This window comes from Gopherus flavomarginatus, chromosome 7, assembly GCF_025201925.1.
Source record: "Gopherus flavomarginatus isolate rGopFla2 chromosome 7, rGopFla2.mat.asm, whole genome shotgun sequence".
Classification (NCBI taxonomy): Eukaryota; Metazoa; Chordata; order Testudines; family Testudinidae; genus Gopherus; species Gopherus flavomarginatus.
Genome location: NC_066623.1, coordinates 3352032 through 3371153, shown reverse-complemented (window position 1 = coordinate 3371153; position 19122 = coordinate 3352032). Strand labels below are relative to the sequence as shown.

General features: G+C 47.5%; 1 protein-coding gene across 2 annotated transcripts in view; it reads left to right on the top strand.

Annotated features, from left to right (window-relative positions):
* CYFIP2 (cytoplasmic FMR1 interacting protein 2) overlaps positions 1-17565 on the top strand; it is a 75873-nt gene extending 58308 nt beyond the window's left edge. For both annotated transcript variants that reach the window (XM_050961280.1, XM_050961279.1), the window contains exons 26-31: positions 975-1105; positions 8279-8351; positions 8873-8967; positions 14153-14391; positions 16334-16481; positions 17088-17565. In XM_050961280.1, the coding sequence (XP_050817237.1) occupies positions 975-1105; positions 8279-8351; positions 8873-8967; positions 14153-14391; positions 16334-16481; positions 17088-17255 (854 nt within the window). In that variant the 3' untranslated portion in view covers positions 17256-17565. The remainder of the gene's footprint in view (positions 1-974; positions 1106-8278; positions 8352-8872; positions 8968-14152; positions 14392-16333; positions 16482-17087) is intronic.
* The last annotated feature ends 1557 nt before the right edge of the window (positions 17566-19122 follow it).

Here is a 19122-nt window from a genome sequence, read left to right as displayed (position 1 = left end):
AAAAAGTGTTTTTAATTTATAAGAGGGGTTCGCATTCAGAGGCTTGCTGTGTGAAAGGGGTCACCAGTAAAAAAGTTTGAGAGCTGCTGGTCTAGACATTAGAGTGAAGAACATGTTAGGAACGTATAAATATATAGTATTCTCATAAAATTAAACATCACGAGGCTTATCACATTAGATTTCCTAGCTCTCTTGTCTGGTGCAATCTCAAACTCTCCCCAAAGCTTGTGTTGCTAGAATGTGCACATGCAGCATTTGAAGGGAAGCCTGCTTGTGAAAGCTGGGAATGGGATTGCAATCTGGCCTTTAAAGAAAAATGTCTTACAACTTTAATTATGGAGCAGCTACTGTGGCTCCATAATGCATCTTTTTTAGCTGTGGAAATGAGAGCCTGCATCAGATGTTTTGTGACCGATGACAGGAAGTACTGTATGTCGAAAGACCCTACACATTGCAAGTAATTGAAAGTTTCTATATGGAAACATGGATCACTGATCTGGAACATTTAAAAAAGTATTTTGTTTTGCTTTCAAGGTTTTTTTAAGTACATTATTATAGGTTTGTTGCTGCTGACCCAAAAGCTGCACTAATTCCAGGAATACATGTAAAGTTTATTTTCAATACCACTAACTTTTTGCAGATGGGGTGGGTAGGAAAATTTGCTTGGTCCAGGTAGCTTTGGAAGATAGGAGAATCAGAACCGTTCTGAATGCCTGTCTATCATTTTGACACCTATGCAACTCCTTTGACCTCAAGTGAGTTCTTCCTTATTTACTCAGGTGTGAGAGGAGAATCAGGCTCATTGGTTGCAGACCTTTCATAAAGAAGGTGGTTATTTATAATTAGTAATCCAGGATCACAGTTAGTGGTCAGGAAACATTAGGCATTGACTGGCTCTTTGCACAAGCCACTGGTTAGCTTGATTCTGCTGCTCTTCCTTTCCCGATCGTCTTACCCTCCTTGTGTCTATTTAGGAATCTTGGAGTTTTTCCATCACCAGCTGAAGGACATCATTGAGTATGCAGAGCTGAAGACTGATGTATTCCAGAGCCTCAGAGAAGTGGGCAATGCTATTCTGTTCTGCCTCCTCATAGAGCAGGCCCTGGTAAGGCAAAACCTCCAATTTCAGCAGGTTACACTCTACACCTTCACCTGTACTCACCATCTCACTGGGGTTGGGTTATTTTTGTGTGTGGGTGTCATCTAAAGGTGTATGAGCAACACTACACAGACTGGTTCTGTGGCCCTGACAGCCAGGGCAGCCTGCGAGGAAAGAACTCACTGATATTTAAGTTAGAAATGGCCCTGAAGTGGAACCTGAGCTCTGAATTCTGGAAGATTTACTTTCAGATCCAAGATCCAGAGATACCTAAGGTGGTTTAGATTTCAGCTCAGACCCAGAATCAGGAGTTGACTGTTTCCTGGATCCAGTTCTAGGGACCATCTTTTTATTCTATGGTGCTGAGCACCAAAGGGCCCTGATCTCCCTCTTGACCACCTAGGCACCACTGCAATATAAATAAATAATAATAAAGAAGCAGCCGCAAACAGAGGGACTCTCACAAGAACTGCTGATCTGATGAGATTTCTTGGGGCTTGTCTCCACTGGAGAGTTAATTCGAGTTACAGCTTGAGCATTTCCCTGACTCAAGCCCCATCCCCATACAAAACCCCTTATCCCAAGTGCAGTAGAACATTTAACTGGAGTGAGCTCTCTCAGCTGCTAACAACCCTGTGATGCGGCTCGAGTGGTATTCTGCACTATGGCCACTGGGCTAACGCAGGAGGCATTAACTCCAGTGTGGTTAACTCTGGCTAACTGCAGTGGAGACACACCCTTTGTGGGTCGAGCCTGTTGGGCAGAGCTGTGGGGGGGGCCACATGAGCTGTCTGTGCTGTTTTGCCCTAGATACACAGCGAGTATACACTAGATACACAGTCAGTCTCTCGTACCGTCCATCCAGCACCTCCCAGGAGCACTACATTACATTTTGCTAAGAAAACTAGAGAAACACAAAGGTGCCTCTGATAGTCTGGCTTGATTTTTGTATAATGACAGCAGCCAAATGTATCCTGCCCTCCTCCTCCCGTGCTCTGCTGGAGCTCTGATCCCTCCTCCCTGTCAGATCCCCATGCTGGATGTGCTGCTTTTGCCCTTGAAATGGCCTTCTAAAGTGCACATTATGGTGTCTTGTAGCAATAAGCTCCATTGGTGTGAAAAAGCACCCTTGTGTTGCCGTGGAGACTGAGAGTGTATCAGCAGCATGCGGGCAGTCCAGGAAACAAAAGTAAGATTCCGAGGTCCCGTTTGGGAAGGTTACCATCAAAGTCCATATTGGTGGGGTTTCCATAACCAGCCTGTATCATGTCTGTCTGATCTTTAAGTTCTTCAGTAAGGCATTTCATTCAGAATTTAATGCCGTTCTGTACTCGGAAGGCATCAGTTTCCACCCACCATGAAAACATGAGGCTATAGGGCCCTTCTGTGCTGAAAAGCTTCGAAGCTTAGTGGCACGGGAGGTGGACACTCTGGCTTTTCCTCTCTGGGAAGCTAGGTTTTAAATCTCCATCCAGGCCCAAGTGAAATCATTTGGATGGGCTCAGCCTGCTGGATGTGTCTACATCCAAAGAGCTCCAGGTAGCCAAGCGTGATTGACAGTCGAAAAAAGCCCAGGACTGAAGCTGAAAGGAGGATTGTGGGACATAATGGAGGTGGCCTGGCAGAGTGGGCCAAGGAGGGTGCCACAGTACTTACTCCCACTCACGCCTGGCTCTCTCTTATGCCACTAGTGCCTAATCCAGAGTCATCTGAAGTCAATGGAGAGACTCCCATGTCCTCATGAGCATCAAAAATTCACACACATTTTAATTAGGAACTTCCTTTTTTTGTGAGAGGATGTGGGAAACTTCCTTTTTTGTCCAGTGACAAAGTCATTGATATATTAAGGAGAATCTAATCCCATGTTTGAGATGCAGACTGGCAAAGACAACCATTTTCCAGGTTCATCCATGACAAAGCACGAGGTGTCATGCTTTGCGTGAGATGCTGTTCCAGAGGACATCTTAGGATATCTTCTTTTCCTGCCCACATCATAAAAGGAACCATCTGATCAGAGTTACAGAGTATGGGGAGGGTTCAATCAGATTAGATCGGATTGGATAACATCCCTAACTGCTTTGTAATCTTCCCTATAGTGGAGGTCTAATGGCATGGATGTAATTGCTCTTACTGTTGTTTATGGTAGCTGTTGAACTATTATATTGCATTAGACTATTGGCTGATAGTGAATGCTACAATTAAGGTGGAGAAGTAGCTTCCATTCCCCCACCACCACACACACACATTTTTGTTGTTCCTTATCAATACCATTCTCAAATTCCTGTTGTAAGGCAGGGAGCCTTGGTTGGAGGGAGGAGAAGGGTGTTATTGACATTCCTAATTCTTGCTCAGGAAATGGGTAAATACAGGCAGCAGCTGGAGAAAATAATTTCCCTGCCGGGACATGTTTCAGAGTTGAAGTAGCAGGACAGAATTTGCATCGGAACAAGAGGATGCTTCTGCCCACATGGTAGCAAGACACCATGCCATCCATGCCCATGCCATGCTCCTGTGCCCACTCCCGAAACTCTCCATGCCACAAACCGCAGGGTCTGTACAGGACCCCTGATGCCATCCCCTTCCCTCCACTTCCCGTGCTTACTACAGCACACCCTGCACTCTCACAAACACGCTACGGCATTCACGGCTCTGTTCCCACCATGGTCCATGCCCCAGACTCTTACCAGCGTATTGTCAGGGTTATGGACCCTCCACCAAGGCATCCCAAACAGGAAGATCTACTTGCACAATACAATAGACCTAACTGAGTCTTTCCCTCCAGCCCCATGATCATTTTCACAGCTCTGTCCTGGCTAAATTTATGGCATGGCTAGCACCAAATGCATGTCCTACCCCGAGTTGCACAGAAACAGACCGAAACCTCTTTGTGCAGCGATGCCTCTATCTATGCAGCCCAAAATAAGTTTGTTCTTCTTTGAGTTATTGTCTCTATGGGTGCGCCACATGAGGTGCCCGTGTGCCTTTGATCAGAGATTTTTTTCAGCAGTGTCCATGGGTCCTCACCTGCATCCTGCGCATCCTTGTGCTCCAGACAAGGGTATGTAGGGAAGGGCAGACCCACCACGACTTGTTCTTTTTCAGCTTTCTGTGGCTAGAGATTGAGTATTGTGCTGTCTGGTAGATTAACCTTCTAGCTATCCGTTACCTCATTTTGTTTACTTAATTTATTTAGATTTCTTACTTTTATTTGAGTATTCTTGGGGTTTTCTCCCCCGGCACAAATTTGTGCCTTTGGCACCTGCCACCCCCATTCTTCGTTGGACATGGCTAGGGCATCTGCTACCCTCAGCCTCTTTGCCTGCGGTCTCCCTTCTGCAAGTCAGGCCCAAAACCTGGGCTTCAAACCATGCCAGACCCGCCACAGGTCTTTTCCTCTCAGAGACAGGCAACTCAACTGCCTCTGCTGCCTTGGAGAGTCCCACATCTCATCAAAGCGCAGGGTCTGCTCAAGAGTAGCTCAAGGAAGCTGAAGGAGAACAGACTTACAATGCTCCTTACGGAGTGCTCCCTAAGGATCAATTCCCCCCGTCTGCATTGGCTTTAGCCAAATACTCTGGCAATGTCTTTGGCTTTAGCTGCAGTGAGTGAAGATTAAGGGACAACTTCTGAGGCGTCCAAACATTCTAAGAAGAGACTTGAGTCCCCTGTTAAGCATTCTAAGCACAGGGGAAAAGTCAGCCTAGGCACCAGTGACTACAGAGCTCTCGTGTCCACTCCGGATACCACTGAAGCTCCTGCTTCCAGCACAAGAGTCCAGTACTGCCAGAAAGGGTTTCTAGCGCTCTGCGTCCCGAGAAGTCTCTTGGGAAGCGGCTCTGCTTTGCAGCAACCTCAATACCTTCGGAGACCTCCAGACACAGAGACTCCTTAGAGAAACCACCAGCCCCAAATCTGGCACCTTTTGAGGGCCGCGGGCATAAGGAACATGCAAGCTGCTCATCTGAGTCATCTCTGGTACTCCTTGACTCACTTCAGCTCGAGGAGTACTACACCCAGGCCATCCTCATTCCGCTCCCAACAGAACCTCCGTGTGACAGAGGGGCCTGCATCGTCTTTACTAAGACGCAAGGGAAGGATGTCCCTGTTGGGACCGACATACCCGCCTGTTCCGACCTATAAGTCAATCCAGCACATCCTCCCACAAAAGCTCGGCCACTGGTACTGACTCCAATGCCAGCACCTACTTGACTGCTGGTATCAACACCCGTAGCCCCTCCAATGGAGGCACTGGATGGCACATCTTCAGAATCAGAATTTTCACAATGTATTGAACATCTGCCACAGGATCGGAAGGACCAATTTCAAGCCCTCATCTCTGAAGGACAGACCATTGCCAAAGCGTCTAGTACGTGTAACGCCGACAGACCCTGGTTGTCGGTGGGCGGGATCGAACCTGGGACCTTTGGAGCTTAGTGCATGAGCCTCTACCGCATGAGCTAAAAGCCAACTGACTCTTAGCTAAGGCAGTAGAGCAGACTCAATCTCTCCCTCTCCCTCTCAGTGCCACTGGATGGGACAGAACCCCACACCCAGAACATGTGTGGGTTCCACACGCATCTCTCGGTGTGGCTGACAAAGCAGCTTGCTCTCTGGCTGCTGCCCTAGTCATGCTGTGAGCTTCCTGTCTGCAGTGCTCCAGTCTCCCCGTGAGGAGTGCAGAATGCTGTAGAAGACCTTCCGTTTGAAGGGCCCAAGCTCTTCAGTGATGCAACTGACAAGTCCCTACATGCTCTCAAGGATTCCTGGGTGATCCTGTGATCCCAGGATACTTACATTACTGCAACCAAAAGAAAATGCAGCAAGTTGCAGATGGCCCACTGGTCTCACTTGGTTTAGTTTTTCACCTTCCAGAAACCAACTGAACCACATAAAAAGAGGCCCAGGTATCACGAGGAGGGGCCATCTGCTACTACCGTCCAGTAGACGACCTAGGCTGCTTTGAACCTTTGGTCGAGGGCACGAACCTCCCCCACTCTGTGGAAACTGTTCCCCACCCTATAGGGAGTGTCTCTCCCATTTCACATCTTCCTGGAAGCTCATCACATTGGACAGATGGATGCTGGAAGTAATTTCATCAGGCTACAACATCCCTTTCAACTCCTCCTCCCCTTTCTTGTCCTTTTTCAGGGATCCTTTTCACAAGGGTCTCTTGAGGCAGGAAGTGCAATCCCTCCTGCTACTATGGATTTCTGCTCAAGGAGAGGATTTAGTTGCAACTCCGTGGGAGATGCCTTCCTCACTCATTCTCTTCGAGTGCTGTTATATCCCTATCCTCCAACACCTTTGCTCCTCAGAGTCTTGAACAAGCTGAAACAAGAGAAATCAGTCGTTATCCTTATAGGCCCAACATGGCTACAAGATAAGTATGGTTCCTCTGGCTCTGATGCCACCTCTTCTCCTCCCTCTGGTGACAGACCCCCTGGCTCAGAAGTCAGGCTGTGACCCATTCCAATCTCGCCTTGTTACACCTCCATGCACGGCTCCTCAATGGCTCTTAAGCCCGGAGCAGAATTGTCCTCTTGAGGGACAGTCGGAAGTGGAACTGCAGATGATACTGCGGAACAGTCGGAAGCCAAGAATGACAACAGCCGTCTTGTAAAAGTGGAAGTGTTTCCAGCTTTAGTGTGCACAGCAGCCATCCCCATCCAAGACGGACCTCCCTATCGGGCTTGACTACCTGTTCCATATAAAAACCCGAGGCTTCTCATTCAGTTCTATTAAAGTCCACCGAGCTGCCATTAGAGCCTTTCACCAGCCAATTGAAGGGATTTCAGTTTGTGCTCCTCCTACCACCACAAGATTCCTGAAGAAATCGACCAACGTCTTTCCTCACGTCAGTCAGCTCACTCCACCTTGGGAGGTTAATTAATTCGCAGTGCCTTGAGAGCCCTCCTCCCTCTTTGAACTCTGGGGAGTTGTTTCCTTTTCCACGTATCTTTCAAAACCACATACTTCATGGCCATGTCTCCAGATCAGACGCAGCCTTTGGTAAGGCCACTCTCCGAACTGTTCTGAACTTGTCTCCTCAGCATCCTCCTCCATAATAGGTGAACTCTTTTGGAGATACCTAGTGTGAGCACCCGTAAGGACAATAACTCAAAGAAGGAGAGGTTGCTTACCTTGTACAGGAACTGGAGTTCTTTCAGAGGTTTTATCCCTATGGGTGCTCCACTGCCCACCCTTCTTTCCCCTCTGCGTCGGAGTTCTTGCCTTTGGACTTGTTGAGAAGAAAGTGGCGTGGCGGCAGATCCACCTCTCCCTGTATAACTCGGTCCAGAGCATGAGGATGTGTAGGGTGCAGGTGCAGACCCATGGACACTGCTGAAGAAAAATCTCCACTCAAAGGCGCACGGGTGCACGCGGAACTCCCAAGGGACAAAACATCTCAGAGAACTCCAGCTACTGGGTAAGTAACCTCTCCTTTTTCCTTGCTGCCCTCTCCCATTGCAAACTCATACAATTTGTTGTCGGCCATCACTCTTTCAGTATTACTCTTTCCAGATTTCTCGTCTTGTATGTCTGTGTTTTGGATTAATTTCCCCAAGTGTGCTGGCATGTGTTTTTCCAAGTGGCATCTCATTTTGTTATTCCTTTCTAGCCCTTTTTGTATGACTTCTCCAGTGTGCCTGGGGTGCACCACACCTTTGGTCTGATAGTATTGGCTGTAAAGGCCTATCCAAATGAACTAAATCCAAACAAACATACTATGTAAGGTTCGGTAACAGTCTCTAGGATTCATATATGTATGTACATACACGCCTTGCAGCAATTCAGACAAGAAGTTCTTCCTGTCAAGAGAATGTCTTGAGGATCCTTAGAAAATAAATGATAGGAAGTCATCAAGTTAGAGTAAAACAGAAATCATTTCCTTCCTGTGCTTCTAGACTCGGAGTCAGTGAGTGCTCAGTATAGCCTTCTGGAAGTTATTTAATAGAGCTATACAAACCTTTCGGGTTTAGGTTTAAAGGGCTTTGGGCAAGTACTTTTTTCCAGTTTCACTTCACAGTGGTTCAGACCTCTTACGTTACTACGGGGCTGGATTTGAATGCGCGCCCTAGAGGTGAACAGGTCCATGTGCTCTTGCCAACCCCCTGAGCCATATACTCAGTCCCTTAAGGAATTTTTTAACTTATTTTATTTTTCTTCCTCCTGCCTCAGTCCCAGGAAGAAGTTTGTGATTTGCTGCATGCTGCTCCCTTCCAAAATATTTTGCCCAGGGTCTACATCAAAGGTAAGAAGTCAAGAGGGAAGCAGAGACCAGTGCTTATTCCCCTACCTAGAATGCCCCCCTTAATGTTGCAGATTTGTTTCTTACACTGCGTTCTGCCCTTTCACAGACAGTGATGCAGTAGAAAGTCAGGTGGAGGCAAGTGCCAGCCAGGATGTTTATGGTCTAGTTACCCAGGTTGAAGCACTCGTTAGCCATTCCATTTCTTTCAGTTTTAAAAGCCATTTAGCAATGTGCAAGCGGGCCTGGAGAAGGACAGCATGAAATGTGCCACAGCTGATTGATAACAGTAATATGTGTGCTTTTAAAACAGGGCCCTTTTACAAACTTACAATGAAGCTGCTAGTGCGGAGACTGTAATCACACCCCCTTCCGCCGCACGTCGCCCGATTCTCTTTCCCGCTGGTGTTCTGACCCCCTGAGCCAGAGCAGACAATGGTGGGGAGGCAGCTCCAGGCAACTCTGTGGAAATGCCGGCTTGTCACTGCCTAGTCTTATGTCACTGTTTGCTGCTCGCTTGACAGAAGGAGAACGCTTGGAAGTACGCATGAAGCGTCTCGAAGCCAAATATGCCCCACTTCACCTGGTTCCCTTAATAGAGAGGCTGGGAACTCCTCAGGTAAGGATTCCTTTGCAACCCCCAGGAGATGGCTACTGAAAATTCCCAGCAGTCCCCCGATTGCCCATTCGGCCTTAGGAAAGTGCTCCAATTTTTATTCCAAAATGCTGCACAGCTCCTCCCTTCCCCTGAGAAGAGGGTTCTCTCTGGGCAGGTGCTTTATTGAATTACCCACACCCATTGGCTTCCCCACACTTCTCAGGGAAGTCTGATTTATTTTTATTCCGGACTGCCATTTTTCTGCTGATCAGACAAATTTAAACCCTTGTCTCTAGCAGCTGATGAGGTCTGTCAGGGAGATTTAGGAGCTGGTGTAAAGTTGCCATCTTAGGGCTGCCTTTCAGGAAGGCAGGATGCTAACCATGCTGCAATAGGGGTGGTGGGGTGAATGCTCAGAAGCCAGCTCTGAACATTAACAACTTTGAAAACTGCCACCTACTGCCATAGGTATTTTCACAGGAGGGAATGCTGTGGGGGGATGTGTGGGGGTTGTTACTGACCTTGGGGATCACCATCAATTCTTTAAACCCCCAGTTCAGGAAAGTACACACTTAAGTCACACACTTAAGTCCATCCATATTCAAGAAATCATATAAGCGCTTGTTTAACTTTAAACATGTGCTTGGGGCTTAAGCATGTGTTTAAAGTTAAGCATGCATTTAAATCACTGTTTCTCAAACTGGGGTCGCCACTTGTGTAGGGAAAGCCCCTGGCAGGCTGGGCCGGTTTGTTTACCTGCCCCGTCTGCAGGTCTGGCCGATCGCGGCTCCCACTAGCCGCGGTTCACCGCTGCAGGTCAATGGGAGCTGCTGGAAGCGACGGCCAGTAAGTCCCTCGGCCCGTGCCGCATCCAGCAGCTCCCATTGGCCTGGAGCAGCAAACCGTGGCCAGTGAGAGCTGTGATCAGCCAGACCTGTGGACAGGGTAGGTAAACAAACCATCCCGGCCCCCCACGGGCTTTCCTTACACAAGCGGCACCCCAGTTTGAGAAACACTGATTTAAATGCTTTCCTGCATAGGGATGCTTTCATGAATCGGGGCCTTAATGGAAAGATCTATATTTTATGCTGAAGTTATGACACCATTTTAAAATCTCTCACCAAAATAAACAAACATAATGGTTGAAATCCTGGCTCCACTGAAGTCAATGGCTGAACCCGCAGTGATTTCCGTGCGGCCAGGATTTCACCCAGTGTCACTATCAAAATGCTGCTTTCTTTTAGTTAATAGAATAAGATGTATTTGAGACACTGAATTAGATTAACTTCCTCACACAGTAATTTTCTGTAGCTGGAATGAGCATCCAGCAATAAAAAGTGACAGATCTGTGGACAGGATCCAGGCAATTAACTTCCCTATTTTCCAGTGGATCATATTTATAATTCAAGGTCATGTGGAACTTTGCATCTCTGGGAATAATATGAAACAAAAAACCAGAAAGTGTAGCAGAGGATTCTGTTCTGATTTGTGGGCACTTCTCATCTCTCATATAGTTCCCTTTGTAAAGGGGCATTGTTGAGATATAAATCACCACTGTGCTTTTGTGTGTGTGTGTCTATCCTTCCTTGCAAAATCATCCTTAAATTCTACTGTATAAAGTCCACTTGCTGCTTTTCTTCACCATATTTATTATGATCAAACAAAAGGTATTTCATTTTCCCCACTAAAATTAACTCACTCTAGTGTGCTCCCAAGTTCTTCACGTACGTACTTTTGGGAATCAAAGTTATGAGAACTCAGAAACTCAGATGTAAATAGACATAACTGTATTTGTTGATAGTGCCCCACTGCTCCTGGCAATGCAGTTTTGGACACAAACATCCACGTTTTTGTGCACCTGAAAGCATAGGCACCCAAAAGCAGGTGTCTGGAAACTTAGGAGCACATTTCAGCTCTTCGGGTTTGGATGCTGTTAATGAAAATTTGGTCCTGTGCAGTTTACATAATAAACGCTGTGGTCTAAGGGCCTCATCCAATGCCGACTGATGTCAGTGAGAGTCTTTCCATGGCTTTGGCCCAGGCTGTAGATGGTTTGTGCATTAAAAAGGGAGCTCTGTGTAGGCTGTATTTATACAATGACAAGCAAACAGGCAGTGAGCAGGACATAAATCATCATTTGAATGTGAGATTAATGCAGAATCCGAGGTGCCATAATGGCTCATTGAGTAAACTCCCCAACAAGAATGAGAAAATGTACATTTAGCAGAGTGAGCCTAACTGCTCCCTCTCCCCCCACATGCAGTGGGAGGTTAACCATGGAGCTCAGTGGGACTAGAGCTGGGCCCTCCTGCAAAGCCCACCCTTAGTTGCTACAGCTTGTGAGTCGTATGCTGCCCTCACCCTCCCACCTTAAAGCTGGTCACGAGAGTTTAGTATCTCAGACACGACACAGGCGTGTTTCTTACAACTGGGACATGATGACGGGACTTCAGACTCTAGGTCTGGCTTTGATATACGAGTATTGCCCTCCAGCTGCTGTTACCCCAATGGGCAGCCACACGGCAGTAGTAGCCTTATATTAAGGCTTTCTGATGATCAGCCATAGGACCAAAGTCTGCCCTTGAATGCGTGGGGATCCTGCTTCATCCCTGGTAGCCCTGTGTGTGCAGCTGAGGGCAGAATTGGTCCTTTTACAGTTTCTTCAAAAATCATACATTGAGATTATTGGACTAGTTCATTCCAGACAATCTGACCCCACTGAAACGGGTGTGCATGGCTTATGGATCCCACAAACAATAACACTGTTAATAAATAATTCAATCGCTCAGCCTGCTGAGCAGACACTAAAGTCAGGTTGGTTTCTGTGCCCACCAGCCCATGTGCATGCAGATTTAGTAGGCAAGTTGGTGTGGGCCCATTCAGTATTTTAGCTTTGAAATTCTAGCCAAGCGGCCATGCTACAGGCATGCTGCAGTTGTGAGGAATCACGCTACTGACCTATCCGCAAAGGCGTATCTGCCTGCCACCACTACCAGCTTGGTGTCTGAGCACCGGGGAAGTGAAGCAGTTAGGTGAAACCAACATTCTGCCGTTTAACAGATTTAGAGCTGGCGCTGCTGCCTTGCAGAATCTGTACTATCCCTTGACTTTCTCTGTATATTTGCTCATCGTTGAATATTAATTGCCTTGTGCTTTTATGCTACCAGGCTGTCCTTGTAACTGCAGCAGACGGTAATTGTAGAACTTCCAGTTTCAAAATTTACCAAACAAAAAGGCTTTAGGCTACTGCCTGCATAAACCACTTCTAATGAAGTGGGGTGTCAAGGCACGGCCAGGGCTTTTTAAACATCTGGTGGAGACGAGTTTCAGGAGCTCCTGGATTTCAGTTAATGGGGACCTGTGGTTTAGGGCAGCAAAAGGGACAAAGTGGATGGTTGGATCCACTGCCACTAGATTTGTCTCTGTAGGTGGCTAAAATGTTACTTATTAGGGCAATCAGCTAAGCAGAATGAGCCCCAGATGTTTCCAAAACCAGATCCCCACAATTGGACATTAATTTGGATGCACTGTCTTGTAAGTAATTTGAGGAAACACTCACATTCTCACTGTCTACCTAGGCCACACCCCTTCCCTTTCCATCTGCGACCCGCATCCCTGGAACCCCAATATTGATCCTGATCAGATAAAAATGTATTTGTTATAGAAGCTCCTGGGATATTCAGAAATATAGCAACTGCTTAAAGCCACAGGAAACCCCCTAGCATGGGCAGTAGGGCTAGAAAGTGCCACATCTGCTGTGCATGCAGGTGCCATGTAACACCAAGAGCAAAGTGCTCTGTCCATGGGAATACAACGCCTTGACAAACACTCAGACGAGAGTGATGTTTTGGGACCACAGCAGACCCAACACATTTTGACTCCCCGGCCAGGCAGACATGGTAACGAAGCTATGCTTCCATTTACCTTGTTACGCTTGGCAAATGTAATTGTAACTCAATGCACCATTTTCCTAACTGACTGCACGGGCCCTGGGAGTCAACAATGCAGGTGGAAATGGCATGAAACAACAATTACAAGAGCTAAAGGAAAGTCAACTAATGATACTCTTCAAACTAGCACAACTCACTGCTGCTACAGACAATAACCAGAGCTGCTTTGCTAGGGCAAAGGACAGTTGCTTTTATGCCCTAAATCACCTTTTTTTCTAGGTTTAGTGACTGTCACTGTGGTACGAAATGAGGCCAGATTCTGCTCTGTTACACGGTGTGCATCTGGATAACTCTGTTAATGTCAATGGAACTATTCCAGATTTGCACGGGTGTATCTGAGAGTAGGTATTATTCAGTTCTCAGTACGGCTATATATTTCATCCCCATCCTCCCAAAAGTTCATGAAGTTGGTTACCTCAAACTTCTTCTAAAATATACCTTTACCCCCTCCACTACTAAGTTTTAGGTGCCTTCAAATATTTTTCAGAGCTTTTTTTAAATCCTACCTAGAAAACGAGCCAAGAATTTTACAGCATTCCTGCTTTTTAAAGAGATCATGGCAAGGCTTGGAGAACCAAAACGTACCCGACATCCTCTCAAAGTCTGCATAAACCCGTTTTTCAAAGCTAAGCATGCACAGTTGCATACCAATATTTGCATATGTCTAACTGGGTGTGCCTATTAGGTATTTGCACACACCATGTTGGATCAGTTGCTATGAACAACCCTATCATAGCAAACAAGTGTCTACAGGGAGCATCCCTATAATAAGAAACTAGTGTCCACAGCTCAGGTCTCACCAATCACCCTACAGTAACAGAGCAGGCTTCATTGTCTACTATCCATGAGTGGTATGACAGAAACAACCCAGTACATGCAGTCCAGCAGTCATGAGCAGTCCCACAGTATCGTAGCAGTGTGCAGGCAGGATTAAGGATAAATGCTTCTGGATGAAAACAGACTTCAGCTTCTAACTTCCAAGGTATTCAGTTATTTCCAAAGGATAAAAATGTTTAGATTTATGAAAAATTTTTGAGGACTGTGTCCTTTATATTCTTCTGCCCTATCCTAAGTGGGATGGCTGTTCTCAGGAGGGGCGTACCACGGGAACATGTCAGAGGTAAGGTCTGGTCTTGCATGGAATATGATATGAAATACGAAAGAACTGAGAGAGGCAGGATGGAGATCAGTGCAGAATTCCAAAAGGGAGGTCATTACACATCCACTTTTGTTTCTGTGGTTATCTTCCTTCTCAGCAAATAGCCATTGCTCGGGAGGGTGACTTGCTGACCAAGGAGCGGCTGTGCTGTGGGCTCTCCATGTTCGAGGTGATCCTGACACGCATTCGCAGCTACCTGCAGGACCCAATCTGGCGTGGGCCTCCCCCTACCAACGGAGTCATGCACGTGGATGAGTGTGTCGAGTTCCACCGGCTCTGGAGTGCCATGCAGTTCGTGTACTGCATCCCCGTGGGGACAAACGAGTTCACTGCTGAGTGAGTTTGCCTGCACTGGTGCTGGCCTCAGCGCTGTTTGTGGGTTAGCGTGTGCCAGCCGGGCATGCCTGGGATTGTGAGGGATACCCAGGCTCTTGGTCAGAGAAGCGTGTTGTGATAATGTGGAACCCTAGGTAACAACCAAGCAGTAATGTAATACAGAGCCTTTTACCTCTACTACCAGTTCAAAGCCCGCTGCAGCTGGGCACAACTGTCTAATGGCAGCCCGTATGAAATACTTTTGGCACTGCCAGGGAACTGATATCCCAGTCACAAAAGCCAGCCCCACAAAGAGAGGCCAGGCATACAATGGGCTGAGACACAGAACTATAATAATAATAATAATGCCTTGTTCTTGTGTAGTAACTGTCAGTAGATCAGAATCATTTTCCCCTTTATAGATGAGGGCACAGATTTGCCCAAAGTCACCCCACAGGCTGGGGCAGGAATAGAATCCAGGTCTCCTGAGTCCCAGTGCAGTGTGCTGGCCACTAGACCGCGTTGCCTACCCCTCAGGGCTGCAGTGGAGCTGGGGAGATTGGGCTGGGCCTGTTCTGTGGCTGAGCAGAGGACTCCAGTCTCCAGGGCTGTTGATCTGGCGCCATTCACAAGTAGTAACATTCACAGAAAGTGTAAAAACCAGGATAGAGCATGATGTGAGGACAGGCACTGAGATGAAAACGCAGGCAAATGGGGCCACCGGCAGGTACATTTTCCGCAGCCTGAGGCAATAGAGAGAGCGGGAGCGCTGTGTAAGATACCGGGGTTATCCCTAGTGTAAAGGAAGATCTCACAACAACTCTTCCACTTACACCAAGCGCGTTGGTATTTTTCCTTCATTTCTGCACAGCCACGATAAGGGTGGTGACGAAACACCCCCTTGTTGATGAAGTGAGATTGTACTGCGTTAGCCTAGCCCAGCAGTTCTCACACTGTGGGTCGGGACCCCAGAGTGGGTCGGGACCCCATGTTCATGGGGTCGCTAGGGCTGGCTTAGACTTGCTGGGGCTCGGGGATGAAGCCTGAGCCACACCGCCCGGGACCGAAGCTGAAGTCTGAGGGATTCAGCTCTGGGTGGCGAGGCTCAGGTTACAGGCTTCCTGGCTGGGACTGAAGCCCTTGGGCTGTGGCTTTGACCCCTTCCACACCCAGGGCAGGGGGCTCAGGCTTTGGCTTTGACTCCCACACCCGGGGCAGTGGGAATCAGGCTTTGGTCCCGCCCCAATCCTGGGATCGTGTTGCAGTTTTTGTTGTCAGAAGGGGGTGGCGGTGCAACGAAGTGTGAGAACCCCTGACCTAGCTGCAACCTTCTGTTCTGTTTAGTTTTTGAGGGGAGGAAAGTTTGTTTTAACTTTTTCTCCCAATTTGCATCCTGTTGTGGTTTATTTCTATTACTGGGGCCCCTAAGGAACCCAGCGAAGATCACGGCCTCATAGTGCTGTACAAACACAGCGAAACAGAAACAACAAGGAGTCCGGTGGCACCTTGAAGACTAACAAGATGCCACCGGACTCCTTGTTGTTTTTGTGGATACAAACTAACACTGCTACCTCCTGATACTTGACAACAAAACAGACTTTGCCCCAATGAGTTTTCAAGCTAAATAGGAAGATAAAAGATGGGAAGAGAAACTGAGGCACAGCAAGAGGAAGGGACTTGCTTTAGGTCACCGAGCGGCATATTGTCAATGATGGGAATAGAAACCAGGTCTTCTAAGTTCTGTTTGCTAGGCCATGCTGCCTGCTTTGAGTTCTGAGAAGACAGGCTGGCTCCACTGGGGTTCTGCATGGCTGCTTTTTAGTTCATTTGCTGTCATGCACATCTACACAGTAGCTGTATGAAAGAGTCAAGATAGCAGAAATTCAGTGAGGAAGGTGACTTGTATCATGTGGGACAGCCCTTCTCTAAATAGCTCCTCTCATGTCTCTCTGGCCCTCTCCAGGCAATGCTTTGGAGATGGTTTGAATTGGGCAGGCTGCTCCATCATTGTTCTCCTCGGGCAGCAGCGGCGCTTCGACCTCTTTGACTTCTGTTACCATCTGCTGAAGGTGCAGAGACAGGATGGGAAGGATGAAATCATCAAGAACGTGGTAAGGCCAGGGACAGCCACCTCCCACCCCCTTTTGAAGGGTCAGAAACGCAAAACTACCCTCTCCCTGTTCTGGCACCTTAAGAGGGTCTCGCTGTTATTCACAGATGGAGAACAAGGTGCTGAATCCCCAACGGGGGACCCAGCGTGTCTTTAAACAATGCTAAGATTGGGCTAGAGCCATCCACGGTGGGATTCCTACCTGGAGTTGCAGCAGAGAGACCAAGGCTTTAACGGGGCATGGGAACAGAAACCTTTTGCTCTTAAAAGTGGGGACCTTCAGCTTGGCCATGGGGCACTGCATACAAATAATAATGCCCATTAGCCATATTGTCATTGCATCGCCTTTAGCAATAAGTAAGTCGGGGAGTGGGGGAGTTGGGTTCTTCTGACTACAGCCTACTGGCTCTTTCGTGCTTTGGCATGACTCATGGGCCCACAGAATGGAGATGACTCGCTGTTCACTGTGGGGAGCGAGGTGGAAATGTAACAGGGGTTGTAACTGCCCCACTTAGGTTTCCTACTAGTGGACTCGTGGTACTGTTGATGCTTTCCAGCTGACCAAGAAGGACTGCTTCATCTCTCTGTCTTCTTTTCCCCTCTCCAGCCCCTGAAGAAGATGGCTGATCGCATCAGGAAGTATCAGATTCTGAACAACGAGATTTTCGCCATCCTGAACAAGTACATGAAGTCTGTGGAAACAGACAGCTCCACAGTTGAGCATGTACGCTGCTTCCAGCCCCCCATCCACCAGTCCCTGGCTACCACTTGCTAAGCAGCAAGTGCTAGTGTGGATATTAAACCCCTTTGGGATTAGGGAGGAAGAGTGACTGGATCAGAACAAGAACTGGGAAGGGGAAACTTGACAGTGTGGCTCTGGCAACAAGAGAGATTGGGTACACCCGATACACACATCTTCCTATCTGGCCCTGTTTGAGTGCATGTGCTGTAGCTTCCCTGTGGTCGGCTTTACCTGTAGCTTTGAGACTGGGTGTGGGAGTGGGGCAGGATGTGCTTTTCTTCCATGCTGTGGGTTGGGTTTTTTTGGTTTTGTTTTTCTGTGTTACGTCTAGTCGAACCCAAAACTCTGAAGCCATATTAGAGTCCTCAGTGTCAGGTTCCAGTCACGAGCTGATTGTTTCAGAGTGCCAGAAGCCATCTCCCACTGCCACAAGTGGAACTTCCCTTGTGATGCATGACAGCGGCAGGAGGGTTTGAAGACATCTCTTATTTCGTGAGGCACAATAGCAGCACTTCTCACTTGGCAGCCCACAGAGGAAGAAGTCATCTGACCAGAGAAAGGAAACCAAGTTGATTCAGAGTCTGAGTCTAGTGTCACTGCCTACATGGGGTTGGCAATTTCTCCACTCTTTTCACCATGCCTGCGTTTCAGAGAGCTGGGAGACAAGATACCATCCTGGTGGTTTCCCACTACATGCCATAGCCCCACTACTAATTCGAAAGAGGTGCCTCCTGAAGCTATATCTACTAGGGAGTAAACAATGAAATTGCCTGATGAATGCTGTGTGCTGTATTTACCTGAAAATTCCACTCACTATATTCCTGGGGTGGGAGGAGGAATCAGCAATCCTGGCAGCCCGGCTTACCTCCAGAATGTACGTGTACTTTGGTTTTTAGCCAAGGATCAAACATCCACATTCGACAATGAGCTGGAAGGTACAATTTGTGTCCATTCTTGAATGATGGTTTTCTTTGTTTCAAATGAGTTCCTCCAGTACATATGCCTACAGGGCATGGAGAGTTCCAGTCAGGGTGAACGGAAACCCTATTACACAGAAACAGCAGGATCCTTTAGAGCAGAGGAAATGAAATAAGCATCAGAAAGGAGATGACTATAGTACTCAGAGGATTCTACAAAGGAAATACAGGATTCTGTTTCCTTCTGACTCTTAAACATTGTCCAAGATCCTGTGAGATTAAAAGAACCTAGTTGAATCATCAAGGAAAATTTCAGAACTCATTGTCTTCCCTTCTTCCCCACATCAGCTTATTTGAAGTGAGATGAAGGGTCTTGTTTGATGTGGCAAAAGCTACGGGGCCAGATCTGTATCTCATCTATACGGGGTAAACCTGGAGTAACCCCATGGACTTCAGTGAAGTCACTCCAGATTTAGACAGATATAGATGAGATCAGAACCTGCTCTCTCCTCACCTCTCTTAATCCACCCTGGCCTCAACCCTGAGAAAGTTTTAATTTTTTGGTTTTATTTAGGTTAAATCAGACCGTTGCCATTATGTAATGGAGCCATGTTAATGCACTGTATCTCAACATAACCCAGACACTCTGTTCAGCTTATTTAGGACAATGCAGTGCTCTCAGAAATGCTGGGAAGCCAGAGACAGTGGGTAATTACTCTGTCTGAGGGAACAGAACATAGATCAGTTCAAGAGGTGTCCCGACTGGAACATTCTGTCTTTTTTCAGAGTAGCAGCCTGTGATGCAGTAGGGACTGTCTGTGTGGGGAGTGGGAGAGCAGGGGAGGACTTTAAGGGATGGACGATGCCAGGGCCTGTAACCTGAGCTAGGTAAGGGAGGGGAAAGGTCAAACACCTTGGCCCGGGAAGGGGAACAAAGGAAGGGAGCGGCAGGAGGGAAGCAGTTGGAGTTTGGGCTTGGGGCT